Genomic DNA, 12,760 nt, shown 5'->3' on the forward strand with positions numbered 1-12,760 from the left:
ATTGGCAAAAGAACCAGAGGCGACATGAGGGAAAACTTTTTTACACAAGTGGTTAGTGTTGTGTGTCTGTAAAGCATGCACTCCCATGTTCCACCACCAGGGAGCGCATCCCCTGAAGTCCCAAGGGATCCCAGCATCCCTTGGGAGCACTGTAAATAAGCCGGCCCCTAAGGCCTGTTCCTCACTCTGGAGTGTCTTAATAAAGACTGAGGTCACTGTTACTTTAACCTCCCTGTGTGCAGTCTCATCTGTGTTTGGACTGCACTGTCTGATAGGGTGGTGAAATAGCAGCCTTCAAAAAGGAATTGGATAAATACTTGAAGGTGAAAAAATGGCAGAAATATGGGGAAAGAGCAGGCGACTGGAACTAACTGGATTGCTCTTCGAAAGAGCGGGCTTAGACAATGGGTCGAATGGCCTCCTTCTGTGCTGTACAATCTATGATTCTGTAAGTTCAATTGCCATCGCATTGAAAACTGAAGTCACTAAGAAGGGTGATTTCAGCAGAGAGAGGAGGGAGTTAACAGATATGATCTTGCTTAACAAGAAGTTGTCTTTGTTTTTCTAATTCCTTCGTAGGCACAATGCTGTCCATGCACTATTGAAGAACGGTACTGCTATTGTGGCCTATCTGTCTACGTCTCTCCCCAGTGCCTCTTATAATCACACGTCCTTCGTGAATACTGTCACTAATTATAACATTCAGTTCATTTGTCTGTTCCAGAGTTTTTATGAAGGACAGTCTGCTCCATGGGATTCTGCCAAGAAAGATGAAAATAGGATGAAGAATAGATATGGGAATATCATTGCTTGTGAGTACTGCTCCTTTTGGGAGGTGATACTAACTGTAGTTTAAGGCGGCATTATTTTACAACAGTAGAAACATGGGTGTGTTGTCGCTGACTGATATTAGTTTGAGTTACCCCTCCCTCAGTATTTACAAAAGTTACACGCTTTTCGATAATTCTTCTCCTGTCCGTTGCCGTCGTACTTTATAGATGCCTGGGGACGGTTTACAGCCCACTATCTGTTATCTTTGGTAGATTGCTTGCTCCATCTGCCTCTGGCCCTACATTCGTTGCCAACTGAGCTGGGACCCCGAGCAGTAGCAGCAGCTTCTTTACAGAAAAAGAAAGCGGGAGGGTGGGGGGGATGTCATTGTCCTAGCTTCAATACAGCAAGTGGAAGGGTCCTATTAAAAGAGAACAATTATTGGTTCTATCATTCCCCCCCCCCCCCCCCTGTCTTCCAGTGGGGCAGTGTGTAGCCTCCATTGACAAGCATCCATCCACAGCCATCGCCCACCCTACAGCATCTTGTCAAATTCCAGAGAATGACCCACCTGCAAGGAACTGGTGTGAATTGTGGGCCTCGAATAATTGGTTTATGAAACTGACGGTACTGAATGAAATGCACACTTAGTGCTTCAGTTCCCAATCCAGCTAACTCAGTGGCAAGGTTTTGAGTGCATGTTATTGTCTAAATCTGCCCTTATCTCACTCCCACCACCAGTGATACTCTTTAGCGATGCACTTGTTACCTGCATGTGCCATCCAAATGAAAATGATGTGTTTACCTCATGTATATACTGTAGAGGACTGGGACTGACGAGAGAGAGCTTGAGAAGACTGGTACTCCACAGGGCCGGATATGAAGAGTGGGGACCCAACAGAGCTGATACTGAGACAGAATCAATGGGATTCATTTACAATTTATTGTGAAGAGAGAGGTGAAAAAGGGAGGTAGGGAGGCAGAGCGAGGCATCTTGGGTAACAGGATGTTACACAGGCAGTCAGGCTGCAATAGATTCTGCAGGAAGAGAAAGCGCTACCCTAGACTACAGGACAAAATGCAGGCAAGGTATTCTATATATGTTGAGAAAGACAACCCACTGATGTGGGGAAGTGTGGTGTGTTCTTTATTGTGTATCATTGGCCGGAATCTTCCCAGCCCTGCGAGTGCGGGTTTGGAGGCGGGCCCGAGTCCGCCCTGAACCCGCCTCCGTGTCAGTTTCTCAACTGTCGGGTCTGCCTGTGTACCGCAGACCCGACACCAAGCGGCGGGCCAGTTAATTAAGGTAGTTAACAGATTGTTGAATGCCACTTCAAAGGATTAAAAGCAGGACACCAATTTTACCAACCATTTGACGAGTTTGCCGTCCCTCGGGGAACACACCGTTGGGTGCAGTCGGGTTCTCAGTGACTTGCCATTGAGTCTTGGCTAATTGACAGCTGCAAAAGTGGTGCAAAAGCTACCATTTCACAGCTGTTCACTTTCTAATCTCAGAAGCTGAAGCCTTCAGGATTTGGAAGAAACTTTTGAGCTGTATGCAGTTTGGAAGTGTTTGCAGTGAACTCTCTATTCACTGTCACCTCCTTGGAGCAGCCTCTCCCACCATTGACTGATCGCTTCTGTCATCTCAACCTCACCTGCCATCCACTCCAGCAGCATCGGTGCCCTTGAAAAATATCTCACCTTGGTCCTCAGAATCCCACCACGATCAGCCCCATCACCAACATCACTCAACACACCAGCAGCACCAACACCAACCTTCTCCGCAATTAACTGGTGCTGCACAGGACACAGGGCATCAGCACCCGACCGCATTGCTGCCCGAGAGGCCAGCGATGGGCTCACCATGGCCACATTTACTTCACTTCATGCTGTACACTCTGGCTGCCACATGATGTGCCAGGTTGGCACCACCCCACACCAGCTTCATAAAGCATCTCTGCAATGCCCAAGCCATTCCTTTCACAATCATCACCATTGTGCTGGGTACACTTATGTCTCACCAGTTACTAAAACGCACTAAGCCACTTCCAAAGGTGCTCACAGATCAGTCCAAGAATGCAAAGTGTTGAAAATGAAGATTTCAATGTTTGACAACATATCAACATAAATATTACATGAACATGGCTAAAGGACCCAAATGCCTACCCTTGTCTGTTGTTAGTTGGTGTGATTGGACAACGATGAGGGTGAGTGTAAGGGGTGGCTACTGAGATGGGGAACTGAAAATGTAGATAGAGAGAGAGGGATGGGTGGAGATGCAAGGTAAGTTGGTGTGAGTAAGGATGTGCAGGAGTAGGGTAGGGAAGGCAGAGTGATGGAGATGTGATGAGTGGCAGAGCAGGATTAAGTTGAGTGTGGTTTTGCAGTAACATTTCGTGATCTACTGAAATCAATGAAAGGTTTGTGCCACTGCAGCCTGGTCCTCCTGACGACATTATGGCTTGTGCCCTCTTGTGCAATGTTCAACCAGGCTGCGTTGTGTCCTGGGGAGGTCTCTTCCGCCCATTAGAAGGGAAGAGGACCTCCCTGTGTGCTGTGACTCCCTCCATAAGCAGGTGAAATTTAATATGGACAAGTGTAAAATATTGCATGCAGAAAGGAGAAATGGTCTGCACAAATACTCCCTGGTGGCCCAGTGACCAAAGATTAAAAATGACACAATCTCTCCCCTTTAACGGAGGGGGGAGAGCGTGATGACGCACACGCGCTGTGACATTACCATGACTCCGCCGCTGATTGACAGCGACGGAGTCTCTGTCCGATATATTTTCAGCCACTCAGCCTGGCTTTCAATCTATGGCCCACCCCCATTATGACTCATTTCCTCTGGGACTTTGAAAAAATGTCAAAGTCCTGAAAATGGTTCTTCCGACCACATCAAGAATCCCAGCGGTAAGTAGCACTCTAAAAATCACAGGTGTGCCAGCTTTCTTGCGCACGTGAATTTCGGCCCCCAAGTATATTCTCACCTACGGGTAAGTCACTCATAGAAACATAGAAAATAGGTGCAGGAGTAGGTCATTCGGCCCTTCGAGCCTGCACCAACATTCAATAAGATCATGGCTGATCATTCCCTCAGTACCCCTTTCCTGCTTTCTCTCCATACCCCTTGATCCCTTTCGCCGTAAAGGCCATATCTAACTCCCTCTTGAATATATCCAATGAACTGGCATCAACAACTCTCTGCGGCAGGGAATTCCACAGGTTAACAACTCTCTGAGTCAAGAAGTTTCTCCTCATCTCAGTCCTAAATGGCTTACCCCTTATCCTGAGACTATGTCCCCTGGTTCTGGACTTCCCCAACATCGGGAACATTCTTCCTGCATCTAACCTGTCTAGTCCCGTCAGAATTTTATATGTTTCTATGAGATCCCCTCTCATTCTTCTAAACTCCAGTGAATACATGCCCAGTCGATCCAGTCTCTCCTCATATGTCAGTCCTGCCATCCCAGGAATCAGTCTGGTGAACCTTCGCTGCACTCCCTCAATAGCAAGAACGTCCTTCCTCAGATTAGGAGACCAAAACTGAACACAATATTCTAGGTGAGGCCTCACTAAGGCCCTGTACAATTGCAGTAAGACCTCCCTGCTCCTATACTCAAATCCCCTAGTTATGAAGGACAACATACCATGTGCCTTTTTCACCGCCTGCTGTACCTGCATGCCAACTTTCAATGACTGATGTACCATGACACTCGGGTCTCGTTGCACTCCTCTTTTCCTAATCTGCCGCCATTCAGATAATATTCTGCCTTCGTGTTTTTGCTACCAAAGTGGATAACCTCACATTTATCCACATTATACTGCATCTGCCATGCATTTGCCCACTCACCTAACCTGTCCAAGTCACCTTGCAGCCTCTTAGCGTCCTCCTCACAGCTCACACCGCCACCCAGCTTAGTGTCATCTGCAAACTTGGAGATATTACACTCAATTCCTTCATCTAAATCATTAATGTATATTGTGAATAGCTGGGGTCCTAGCACTGAGCCCTGCGGCACCCCACTAGTCACTGCCTACCATTCTGAAAAGGACCCGTTTATCCCGACTCTCTGCTTCCTGTCTGCCAACCAGTTCTCTATCCACGTCAGTAAATTACCCCCAATACCATGTGCTTTAATTTTGCACATCAATCTCTTGTGTGGGACCTTGTCAAAAGCCTTTTGAAAGTCGGACCGATTCTGTCACTGCTTTCCAAATGTGCAGCTATTTCATCTTTAATAATTGATTCCAACATTTTCCCCACTACTGATGTCAGGCTAACCGGTCTATAATTACCCATTTTCTCTCTCCCTCCTTTCTTAAAAAGTGGTGTTACATTAGCTACCCTCCAGTCCATAGGAACTGATCCAGAGTCGATAGACTGTTGGAAAATGATCACCAATGCATCCACTATTTCTAGGGCCACTTCCTTAAGTAATCTGGGATGCACACAGGCCCCGGGGATTTATATTCCTTCAATCCCATCAATTTCCCTAACACAATTTCCCGCCTAATAAGGATTTCCTTCAGTTCCTCCTTCTCCCTAGTATTTCTGGAAGGTTATTTGTGTCTTCCTTCGTGAAAACAGAACCAAAGTATTTGTTCAGCTGGTCTGCCATTTCTTTGTTCCCCATTATAAATTCACCTGAATCTGACTGCAAGGGTACCTACGTTTGTCTTCACTAATCTTTTTCACTTCACATAGCTATAGAAGCGTTTGCAGTCAGTTTTTATGTTCCCAGCAAGCTTCCTCTCATACTCCTATTTTCCGCCTCCTAATTAAACCCTTTGTCCTCCTCTGCTGAATTATAAAATTCTCCCAGTCCTCTGGTTTGCTGCTTTATTTGGCCAATATATTTGCCTCTTCCTTGGATTTAACACTATCCTTAAATTCTCTTGTTAGCCACAGTTGAGCAACCTTCCCCATTTTATTTTTACTCCAGACAGGGATGTACAATTGTAGAAGTTCATCCATATGATCTTTAAATGTTTGCCATTGCCTATCCACTGTCAACCCTTTAAGTATCATTCGCCAGTCTATTCTAGCCAATTCACATCTCATACTGTCGAAGTTACCTTTCCTTAAGTTCAGGACCCGAGCCTCTGAATTAACACTGTCACTCTCCATCTTAATAAAGAATTCTACCTTATTATGGTCACTCTTCCCCAAGGGGCCTTGCACAACTAGATTGCTAATTAGTCCTTTCTCATTACATATCCCAGTCTAGGATGGCCAAACCTCTAGTTGGTTCCTCGACATATTGGTCTCGAAAACCATCCCTAATACACTCGAGGAAATCCTTCTCCACCCCATTGGTTAGCCCAATCTATATGTAGATTAAAGTCACCCATGATAACTGCTGTACCTTTATTGCACGCATCCCTAATTCCTTGTTTGATGCTGTCCCCAACCTCACTACTACTGTTTGGTGGTCTGTAAACAACTCCCACTAGCGTTTTCTGCCCTTTGGTATTCCGTAGCTCCACCCATACCAATTCCACATCATCCAAGCTAATGTCCTTTCTTACTATTGCATTAATTTCCTCTTTAACCAGCAATGCCACTCCACCTTCTTTTCCTTTCTGTTTATCCTTCCTGAATGTTGAATACCCATGGATGTTGAGTTCCCAGCCTTGGTCACCCTGGAGCCATGTCACCATGATGCCAATTATATCATATTTGTTACTTGCTGCCTGCGCAGTTAATTTGTCCACCTTATTATCGCATTGAAGCACAGAGCCTTCAGGCTTGTCTTTTTAACACCCCTTGCCCCTTTAGAATTTTGCTGGAATGTGGTCCTTTTTGCTTTTTGCCTTGAGTTTCTCTGCCCTCCACTTTTACTTTTCTTCTTTTTATCTTTTGCTTCTGCCCCCATTCTCCTTCCCTCTGTCTCCTTGCATAGGTTCCCATCCCCCTGCCAAATTAGTTTAACCCCTCCCCAAAAGCACTAGCAAACACTTCCCCAGGACAAGTGCTAAAGACACAAATATCCAACCCAATTCGCAAAGGCATGCTATTGTTACAGCCCTAGGTTGTGCTATTATACAAGGTATATGGCAGTGTGAGTCAACTTACATAAAAGTAAGATGCTCAGACTGCCTAAGGGAGTGAATAATATCACTGGAATTGTGAAGGCGTGCAATGGAATTCATTCTCAAGCCATATGATGCAATTGGGCAAATTCAGTGTTGTAGCCCTGTCTCCACAGTGGTCATTTTACTCCCATTTACAGCCCTGAAAATGCGTACAATGAGGACCAATTTCTACCCAGTTGTATATCGTAGCAACCAAGATCTCCTTTTAACTACATGTTTAATTATTTCAGCATTATGCGCAGAGTATTTGTGCAGACCATTTCTCCTTTCTACATGCAATATTTTGCACTTCTTAATATTAAATTTCACCTGCAATTGTTCATTCCACTTCCATATTTAATAGCTAATAATACAATAACTTGTATCAAGAGTATCAAGTACATTTGTTTCAATCTGAGACTAAGATAAGACAACTGATGCAATTGCATATCCATTATTTCTCATGATATGAAGAGCTTTTAGAATTTTCAAGGCTATCGCTGGGATAATACAGGTTGGTGAATGTCATTGCAAGATAGCGCCCTTTGTGATTTCCGCGTTTGACACGTGAATTAATTCGGGACTCATCGCTCCACTTCTCTGTTTCAGATGCAGACAAAAAATCCCAAATTTAAATTGCTTATTTTCCTACTAGCGATGTTGTCTATATGTAAATGCCATTCAGAGTTTTGCAGCAATGTTCGGTCACATTCTAGTTTGTGCACCAACAATAATGTCCCCTGCTCGTAGCAGAGGCTAATGATATTGTCGTAAGCCTAATAGTTGTGCATGAAAATGCCAGGAATCAGCAAGTGCAGAATCTTTTATTTCCCCCTCCCATTTCTCCTTCCTTGGTGGTGGGCATACAGCGCCGTGGATGCTGGCAGATGTCTGGTACCGTCACCAACTGCCAATTCTTTGGTGAGCCTGACCAATGTGGGCTGGCAGACATTTTGACCGAGGTGAAGCCCGATGCAGTTCTTATCCAACTTCCACACACTCTCATTCCAGTCGCAGTCACTGGATAGTAATCAGGGGCCCAAATTTGACCGTCCGGTTTTTATGGCATACTTACCTGAGGTACGCCGACTTTCTGCTCTCAAAACGGCGCCGAAAATATATCGCCGTATTCTCCCCATTCTGTGGACCATCCTAGTGCTTGACATGATGGCGTGGCAATCACAGTGGGGGGCGGAGTCTAGGGCCCTGCACCTAAAAGAATGCCAGCAGCTATCCACATGCGCAGTAAAGCGTTCGCGCATGCGCGGTAGCTCCTCCCATGATGATGATGATGATGATGATGCGTGCCTGCAGCGTGGGACCCAATGCGCCCCGCCCCTATCCCGGGCCAAGTGGCCTGCCGCACAGGCTGGCCGGTGCCTTCCCGTCTCCGGAAGTGTGAGTGGTGATTCGCCTCTCTGTCAGTTATGAAGAAAGTCAAGTGAAAGACTCACGGATAGTTTGAGTCCTATTCTCAGTGGAGATGAGCTCATTTTACAGCATAAAATGAGCTCATCTATCCTAGATAGAGCTAACTGCCAGACTCATTTAGAAACTATCAGGACTGCGAATGTGGGACGTGGAAACCTGGACTGCGATGAAACCTGCTTGAAGATGTAGTTGAGGTGCATTGTTGGGACAATTATGTAGGTTGATCGAGTGATACTTGGCCTGGAGGTGCTCGATGTTGTCACTAGACGTAAAGGTAAAATGTGTACTAGCTAATGCAAAAGCAAAGCAAACCTCGGTGAAGGGAATGGTGTGAATTGCCTTCGGATCATCCCAGCCTGCAACGTGTAGCTGCCATACTGTTTTTTTATTAATAGGTGTTGAATGTAATGTAGTTGAATATACACTGTTCTGATAGCAAATGGCAGTGATTAAATGTTGCACCAAATTGATTTGGTCCAATTACCATCTAAAAATGTTAATGGTTTTAAATGAAACTTCATTGTCACTTCCCTAAGCATTGGGAAAATGTCAACATATTGGGCCTCTCCGCTTCCCTTCCCCCCGCTTCCCCGCCCCCACCCCGCCGACCTATTTCTGGCTACCTGCGCTGATTTCTTAATTCTCCGCAAGGATTTTCTGTGCGGCCACAAGTGGCCACATATGCTGGCCGAAGTTAGTTTGGAGCAACTATTAGCTGTCCAAACTGGTTTAAATGGCCAAAACAGGCATAGGTGGCTGGTGGTAATGCCCCCTTTTGAAAAAAAACCTAAACTAAAAAAAATCCTAACTAACTCACTTACACTGGCGCAAATTAAATGTGCAGAATGGGGATTTTTAAGATACTCCAGAAAAATCAAGTTGCTCCAAAAAAAACGGAGCAACTCCTGGGCAAATTTGAGCCCCAGGAGAGTGAACCCAGGCAGGATTCTCCTCGATCTAGCAGCTATGTTGAGGCCACCACCCAAGCACCTTCCCAGCTGATATTAAAATGAATATATCATTCAGGAGTAAAAAATGTTTGAAAAAGATAAAATGGACTGAAAAAGATCCTGAACCACTGACTCCATCCCTTTCCCCAACTTCGGTCCGACATTGAACCAGACTGTTTGACCCTGAAATGAACTTTCGACCACATATCTGCAGCATAACTAAGACCACCTGTTTTCACCTCCGTAACATCGCCCCTCTCTGCCCTTGCCTCAGCTCATCCGTTGCTGAAGCCCTCATCCATGCCTTTGTTACCTCTATACTTGACTATTCCTGGCATGCCTGGCTGGCCTCCCACATTCTACCCTACGTAAACTAGAGGTGATCCAAAACTCGGCTGCTCGTGTCCTAACTCGCACTAAGTCCCACTCACCCATCACCCCTGTGCTCGCTGACCTACATAGGATTCCAGTTAAGCAACGCCTCGATTTCAAAATTGTCATCCTTATTTTCAAATCCCTCCATGGCCTCACCCCTCCCTATCTCTGTAACCTCCTCCAGCCCCACAACTTCCCGAGATGGCTGCGCTCCTCCAATGCTGCCCTCTTAAGCATCCCTGATTCTAATTGCTCAACCATTGGTGGCCATGTCTTCTGTTGCCTAGGCCCCAAGCTCTGGAACTTCCTACCTAAATCTCTCTAGCTCTCTACCTCTCTTTCCTCTTTCAAGACGCTCCTTAAAACCTACCTTTTTGACCAAGCTTTTGGTCACCTGTGCTAATTTCTACTTGTGCAGCTACAAAATTAATTATTCTGATTAATTATCTCTCATGTAAAAAAAAATCAAAGTTATCACTAGGGTTATGCTATAGGGCATCTAATCAGAATAAGAAGGAGGACAGTTTGCTCTATAAAGAAAGAGGAAGGGTATATGAAAAGAGGAAAATTACTTTAATGGCAGACTTCAATTAACCTCATATAAAATGGGAACATGCAAGTAGTTTGGAGTCAGAGCTGGTAGATGTAGTACATGAATGTTTCTTGACCGTCAAGGAAGCTACATGGGACAATTTTCATCTTGACCCAGTGTTCAGAAATGAACCAGAAAATGTACAAGAAATAGAAGTCATAGCATTCCTGGAGGACAGTGGTCACAGAATGATTGGAACATAGGAACAGGAGTGGGCTATTCAGTCCCTCGAACCTGCTCCACCATTCGATGAGATCATGGCTGATCTGCAACCTAACTCCATATACCTGCCTTTGGCTCATAGCCCTTCATACCTTTAGTCAACAAAAAGCTATCAATCTCTGATTTAAAATTAACAGTTGATCTATTGCCATTTGTGGAAGAGAGTTCCAAACATCTGCTAGCCTTTGTGTGTAGAAGTGTTTCCTAATTTCAATCCTGAAATGCCTGGCTCTAACTTTTAGACTACGTCCCCTTAGTCCTAGACTCTCCAACCAGCAGAAATAGTTTCTCTCTATCTACCCTATCTGTTCCCCTTAACCTTCTAAATTCGAGGGACTACAAACCTAATTCATGTAACTTAACCCTTGAAGTCCGGGTATCATTCTGGTAAACCTATACTGCACTCCCTCCAAGGCCAGTATATCATAGAAACATAGAAACATAGAAAATAGGTGCAGGAGTAGGCCATTCGGCCCTTCTAGCCTGCACCGCCATTCAATGAGTTCATGGCTGAACATTAAACTTCAGTACCCCATTCCTGCTTTCTCGCCATACCCCTTGATCCCCCTAGTAGTAAGGACCTCATCCTTCCTAAGATGCCAAGAACTGCTCATAGTGCTCCAGGTGTGATCTAACAGGGTTTTGTATAGCTGCAGATTAATTTCTACCCCCTTGTATTCTCGTCCTCTAGATATAAAGGCCAGCATTCCATTAGCCTTTTTGATTATTTTCTGCACCTGCATGACATTTTAATGATCTAAGTACCTGACCCTCACGTCCTCTTTGGACCTCCACTGTTTTTAGCTTTTCACCATTTAGAAAGTACCCTGTTCTATCCTTTTAGGTCCAAAGTGGATGACCTCACATTTGCCTACACTGAAATCCATTTGCCACAGTTTTGCCATTCACTTAATCTATCAATATCCTTTTATGTTTTCATCTACACTGCCGCCTATCTTTGTGCCCTCGGCAAAGTTGGATATGTGGCTTTCTATCCCATCATCGAAGTCTGTGAATAGTTGCGGAAAATGGAACTTTGGCAAAGGGGTAAAATGGGTGACATCAAATTGGCCATCCATTTTACACCACGCCTGATTTCACCATCCATTGACGTCAGTGGAAGGGCAAATCGAGCATGCCGTAAATGGGTTGGGGTATTGGGGTATTGTGCCGAGGAGGTAGTTTGTGATCGGCCCCAGGCTGCCAGACATTTCCACAATACTAGGTGGAGACCAAACATCATTCATTTTGATTGGGAGGTGTCTCAAGTGTATTACAGTCACATCTTTCTCGTGGGTGGGACTGCATTCAGCCACAGAGGGTGGCATCCTCTTGTTAACGACTGTTATGCCAGTCTGCTGGTCTCTGCAGTCGGCAGGCCCAACAAGCACTGAGCTGGGTTCTCTGGGATAATGAGGCCAAGCATGTTCCTAGTTATCTGCTGGACTTCTATCCAGAATGACTGGATGTGGGCACATGGCCAGAATATGTGCTGGAGGGTGCTGCTCTGACCATTGCCCCTCCAGCAGTCACCTGCAATGGAAAGATGGAATTTATGGAGCAGGTGCATGTTGTAGTATAAGAACATAAGAATTAGGAGCAGGAGTTGGCCGTAGGGCCCCTCGAGCCTGCTCCGCCATTCAATGAGATCATCTTCGATCTCAACACCACTTTCCCACCCGATCTCCATATCCCTTGGTTTCCCGAGAGTCCAAAAATCTATCGATCTCAGCGTTGAATATACTCATATGTGGTATATGAATTTGAGATGGCCCTAATGCACTTTACTGCAGCTGTGCTGTTTAGGACCTAACCCCCATATGCTTTGCCATTCCTCCTCCCTTGTCTGTCCGCATAACTCTTATTCCTGTGCTGCCCCGAGGCTTTCTCTTCCGTCCTTAGTCATGGGGGTAAGAATGGTGCACAGGGTGCAGATGTGTCCACAAGAGGGGTGGAAGGAAAGTTCCAAGAGGATTGGTTCATGCTGGCCAGCAAAGCATTGCAGGGTCCCAGAGGTAATACTTCATAAAATAATACAGCACTGAAGGAGGTCATTCAGGCCATCGTGCTTGAGTCGGGAAGATAGTGGTATCAGTCATGTTGGGCGAGGTGAAATTTGTCAGGCAACTGGTGGCAAAATGCATAATATGTTCCTCATGGAGTAGCTGGCCTAATCTGGTGATTCCTTTTCTCATTCTCGATTCTGCATCCAGCTGAGGTGAATTCTTCTGAGAAATCCCCATTTTGTCTCTCTGGGAAGAGAGCTGATCGACCATGTGGGATCTTTAAAGGTGCACACATCTGTCTTCAGGCAGAGAGAGTTGTAGTGACAATGGCT

The 12,760-nt window shown here is 45.4% G+C and overlaps 1 protein-coding gene across 8 annotated transcripts in view; it reads left to right on the plus strand.

The window, feature by feature from the left end:
• The window catches only part of LOC139277433 (receptor-type tyrosine-protein phosphatase mu-like), a 1,220,924-nt gene that overhangs the window by 1,070,412 nt on the left and 137,752 nt on the right, over window positions 1–12,760 (plus strand). For all 8 annotated transcript variants that reach the window (XM_070895883.1, XM_070895900.1, XM_070895892.1 and 5 more), the window contains one exon: window positions 725–812. In XM_070895883.1, coding sequence (XP_070751984.1) covers window positions 725–812 — 88 coding nt within the window. The remainder of the gene's footprint in view (window positions 1–724; window positions 813–12,760) is intronic.

This window comes from Pristiophorus japonicus, chromosome 1 (genome assembly GCF_044704955.1).
Source record: "Pristiophorus japonicus isolate sPriJap1 chromosome 1, sPriJap1.hap1, whole genome shotgun sequence".
Classification (NCBI taxonomy): Eukaryota; Metazoa; Chordata; class Chondrichthyes; family Pristiophoridae; genus Pristiophorus; species Pristiophorus japonicus.